The sequence below is a fragment of the Centrocercus urophasianus genome, unplaced genomic scaffold (assembly GCF_019232065.1).
Source record: "Centrocercus urophasianus isolate 14NV4802_14NV808 unplaced genomic scaffold, USGS_Curo_1.0 seq_2, whole genome shotgun sequence".
In the NCBI taxonomy this organism is placed as follows: Eukaryota; Metazoa; Chordata; class Aves; order Galliformes; family Phasianidae; genus Centrocercus; species Centrocercus urophasianus.
In genome coordinates, this window is record NW_024884755.1 from 5537207 (window position 1) to 5542332 (window position 5126).

General features: G+C 43.7%; 1 protein-coding gene across 1 annotated transcript; it reads right to left on the reverse strand.

Annotated features, from left to right (window-relative positions):
* Nucleotides 1–702: 702 nt before the first annotated feature.
* LOC122161951 (histamine H3 receptor-like) lies at nt 703–4924 on the reverse strand. Its single transcript, XM_042821755.1, has 3 exons — nt 4669–4924; nt 4430–4596; nt 703–2420 (listed from the first exon to the last, which is right to left on the reverse strand). The coding sequence occupies exons 1-3, from the start codon at nt 4922–4924 to the stop codon at nt 1539–1541; spliced, it is 1305 nt and encodes a 434-aa protein (XP_042677689.1). The 3' UTR covers nt 703–1538.
* Nucleotides 4925–5126: the final 202 nt, after the last annotated feature.

Consider the following 5126-nt stretch of genomic DNA (forward strand, 5'->3'; position numbering starts at 1 on the left):
TGAATGGTGGAGAAGCCTGCTAGATTCTGGGTCTGTGCTAAAGAGATATGTGGCAATTAAATCATGAAGCTGTAGAAATGTGAGTGGTAGAGCAATTCCCAATGATATGTGAAGACTGATCTAGTTGTAGATTTAATACCATTTCCTAAAAACTTTGTTGAAATCTTGTTTCTTTACCTTAACTGACTGCAGTGTTCTAAAGCTACCGACTGAAATTCCTCACTCCTTGAGTCGGTCACTGCTATTAAAATGGCATAGGCTATATTGGATGAGGTAGTCAAACTTTGCTGGGTTGTTCAATAATTTAGTGTCACTACTTGTTTTTGAAAATGACAAATATAATCCTAGGAAACCTAAGAATTACAGAGAAGATAAGAATTAGGTTGTTGCTCTGCTGGTTTGGAAGTGGAGGAGGAATGGAGGGAACCTCATGGCCTCATTTGCTTTGTGGTGTAAGTAAAAAACTTTTGAATACCATTACTCAGTATCTGCTGATGCTGTCCCTTGTTTAAGAAAAAAGTTAAAGCAGACTCTTTGTTATGAAGCATTCATAGTAAAATGTGATTATTATGTTCATGTAGATGCATTCATATGGTTGGAATATGCCCTCTTATCTTAGAATATTTGTGAAACTATGTTTAATTCTTAAGGTAACATGTACTTGTAACTCAGGAATTACTTCTTAATAATAGTTTTGTGGCTTCAGCTGCAGTTATTCTCATGTTATAAGCTTACTTCCGTATGCTCTTGGTTAAGATGACAGTCGTAACTCTTTCACAGTTGGTAATTACCTTTATTGAAATTTTACAAAATGAACTTCATTAGTGAACTTTCAGATCAGCTGTGCTAAGATGCTTTTTGGCTGTGGCACTGAGTGACTGTGGATGTTCAATAGCTATGAATTGTTCTCAGAATTAAATGTCTGTAAAACTGTAGAAGATGCTAATGAAGGTGGAAACGAATCACCTTTTCCACCCAAGTCAGTGTTCCTTTATTGGTATAGTTGTTCAGCTTTTCTGGTAACCTGACTGTTCTGGTACCTCTTGTTCCAAGCTTTTCCTTGGTACCATTAGTTGGTTAGGGACTGGGGATTTCCTCCCCAAAATGCATATACCTAGCAGCTAAGACCCTGAAGTCCTTACAGAGTGGCTGGGGGCAAAATATAACAAATCCAAACTAACAAATTTCTTACCAGTTTTACTTAAACATTAATAATAAGACACTCCCCAGTTGTTGGATATGAAATTTGTATTCCCTTTTTGTCTCTTCAGTGCTAGTGCATCATCACCAGAAAGTACACTGTAGGCAAATCCTTGAAGAGCTTTGAGAAATTACCATTGTTTTCATTGATTGCTGTTTCTTCAGCTATGCAGATGACTGTATTCTATAAGTTCCTGAATATTCACTCATCAGTGTTCCCTTAAATATTCAGTGCACAGTGCATTTACTATTTACATATGAGTATTGGCCAGTTTGTGTTCCCACTGAAAGCAAGATGTGCTTACTGACAAATTTCACAGGGTTTTTTTTTTTTTTTTTTACATAAAAATATGAGGATGAATTTTAACTTTTCCTGGGCACAGGAGTTTGATAAAGGCTTTCCTGAAGCTCATGTGGCATAGTGGGTACAGAATGGGATTAATGGCTGAATTCACCCACAGAAGCCAAAACGAAGTCTCATAAAGTGAATGTAACACACAGTGCCCATGGCAAGCTGCTCTGATGATCATTAAAAGCGTATAAGGTGCCCAACACAAACCAAACACACTTACAATAATTGCTAAAGACTTTGCTACTCTTTTATCTCGAGTAAGTCTAAATCTGTTTGTCACAGCAGCGTCTGCTCTCGTGGTGGCGCCGCCTGTGTCTTCTGTACTTTTACAGAAACTGTTCCTATGAGACTTGGTCTCTACGTCCACCTGAAGTGGTGTAAGGTCTTGACTGACATTCACATTTAATGACTGACTGTCAAATTTACATAGGCTGAGCCTTGAAGCCTTCTGCAGGGGAGAAAGGCTGCTTGCTTTCTTCTTCTTGTGTTTCTGTCTGTTAGCAGGTTTTACAAAAAATATGGTGTGTTCCCTTTTTTTCCCTTGGAAACTCATCTCACAGTCCTCTTGGCCAGGAGATAAGTTTTCATTTCTAAGGGATATGCGTTTCCTAATATTGAGGTAAATGCTTAAGTTGAAGTATGTAACAGTGATGAAAGGTGTAAAGAATTCAATGGTAGAAGCAATCATTAGGAAATACCAGTTGTAGAAGAACTCTGCATGACATTCTCCTTCTGGAAGGATGCTCTTCTGGGCTACGTACTCCCAGCTGAGAATGGCTGGACCATAGAGAAGAAAAGCAGCAATCCATACAGTGATCATCTTCAGTATTGCATTTCTGGTCTTCCCTTTCTGTGCTCTGTAACTCACCTGAGAAAGGAAGAAGTCATGTATATTAATGGCATCTCAAGTGGTTCCATGGGCACCTTGGAATGTGGACCTCTTATCTTTTGAAGGTTGATGATAACATATATTGGTTTGGGGGTAGGGGTTACAGGCTCACAAAACCACAGAAAAGATGTTTGTTAGAGTGGGTGTTTCAGAAATACTATCATGGTGATGGGTAGGTTCTGAGAATGTGCATCAGACCTTAAAACTAGAAAACAGGGTTTTCTGAAGTAAATTCTCATTGCAGTTTCTAGAATTAGTAGTTACTAGTTGCTTATGTATTCTGTTGCATAAGCTATGACACAAGTTTACAGTTTATCAAAGCTATCAAAGACAGCTCTTTGAAATTCATTGATGTATTCTATATTAAACAGTCTAGAAACTGTAATAAATGAATAGAGCTTGCACGGGTATTCTGTGAATGCAGATCCTCAATGCTTTGTATAGATAGCTTTTTTTTCTTAAGCAGAAGTTGCCCACAAGAAGAAATGGTGAAGAACTTTTGTTTTATACCCTTATTTTCATTTTGTCACAAATTACTTACAGAACTGTTACCTGCAGGTGGGATTGATAAGAGTATTGTGGTCTGCAAAATGCTTCACAGGGTGAGTATTTTTTCTTATTTAGAAAACAGGGAATCTAAGGTGCCACAAGGGTTGTATGGCGTTAAGTCAGTAAACTACATCAGCACTATAGAGTAGAACCTCAAGATTATCTAAGTTTTCATATTCTAATTTGCTGGTGTACCAGACAATATTCATATAATGAATTGGAATTCCATCTTCCCATCTCTACAGTTGTTAATCCCAGGGACCTATGACACTATTTTGGAATACAAAGTCCTCAGCCTTGAAATCTCCTTGAATTCATGCCCGTTGCCCCAGTCTGTGAATTTTGGTCTCCAGGGCTTATGCTGTTTTGGTTAGTATGGCAGTACAGCTGAGGAATTCTGAGTTTGTCTGAATTGGGTCTCATTTTTGCAGTCCTTTTCAAGACTGCTCCTGAAATCATTAGCAACTTCTGTAGGAAGTTTGAAGCTTTCACTGAGAGAATAATTTAGAACTCATTCACGTATTCTCATGTTGCTCTACACCAGTAGGCAGATTCTGTACTCTTTGGGAGGGATTTTTATATGGACGATTTATTTGAAATGTTTCAAAGAGGCTGAACTCTATCATTTATTATAAACAGCTTGGTTCTGAAACCATCCAGTCTATATTTATATTATGTGTATAGTCATGAGTGTGGTTTATAAAAGTAAAATTCATGGCTAATACAGAACTTAGAAAATAAAGGAATGTTGTGTTGACTATTTGAGAATTAATCTGTTTATTTCTCCCTGTTGGAAAAAATAGTTGGTGAAATACTAAGCTACCTATGAACTGTGTTAAGTGCTGTTGTTTCTTCCAACTATTTACTGAAAAGTTATTGTTGCTTCAGTGTGATTTACATTGAACAATGAAGCTAATTCAATGTTTTAATGAAATACAAGTGAAATGGTGCTGAAGAATAGCCACGAACTGCTTGTAGAAGAATGAGACGTAATGCCAGAGATAACGTGTTGTTTGGGCACCATGGAAGGGCTTAGTACCTGGTGCAGAGCTCTGCCTTTACTGGAGGCTGGCAGTAGGTGTGTTGCTGTGTTTGAGGGAATGCTCTGTTGCATTGGGTAATGATTTTCTAAGCTCTTCTAAGGTGTGACTGCAGAAGAAGTGAGAGGCTCTGCTCTTCTAGCTTCAACAGCAGCACGTACAGCCTGTGCCAGTTTCTAAAGCAGCAGAGAAGTGAGAAACAACTCTCCTTTCTCCCAAAGCCAATTGTTCCTAAACCTACTTCCAGAACAGAGCGGGTGTATCGAGGCTGCTCCCATCTCCTGTGTTGTCTGAGGAGCACGAGGATCACCCAAGGAAGCCCTTCCTGCAGCTGCTCTGTTCTGGGCTTCTTTGCTAACCGCGGCTTTTGCCGTTCGTGCCCTGGAGCGCAGCCCTTACCGCCTTGGTGACAGAGATGAACCTGTCGAAGCTGATAAGGACGATGTTGAAGACGGAGGCGGTGCACACCAGGTAGTCCACCACCAGCCACAGCTTGCACAAGCCCCGGCCGAGCCTCCACTCGCCCGTCAGCACGTAGGGGATGTAGAGCGGGATGCAGAAGCCGCCTGTGGACACAGCCGGTGGTGACTCTCGCGGCGCACCGCGCTCCCCCGGCCCTTCGCCGCCCCGGCACTCACCCACCAGGAGGTCGGCGACGGCCAAGTTGAGGAAGAAGAAGTCTCCCTGGGTGCGGAGGCGCCGGTCCACCACGAACGCCAGGATGACCAGGGCGTTGCCCAGCACCGTGACCAGCACCAGCAGCCCCATGAGCGCCGCCAGCACTGCCGCGGCGGCGCCGGAGAAGGGCCCCGCGCGCTGCCTGTCCGCCGCGCAGGCGCCGCCGGCCGCCCGCGAAACGCCGGACCGGTTGAGCCGCGCCGAGCCCTGCCCCATGGCTCGCCCCGCGATGCTGGCCCGCGTCTGCCGCGCGCCCCGCGCTGCTCCCGGCCCCGCCCCGGCGGGCGGAGGGAGGGGCCGGGCGGGAGGCTCGCCCCGAAGGGACGGCGCGCGTGTAGCGAAAGCGGTCCGCCGACGGCCGCTGGGGGCTGCGCGGCGCCGGCCGTCGGAGGACGGCTCGCGCCCTGCCAGGCGCCTA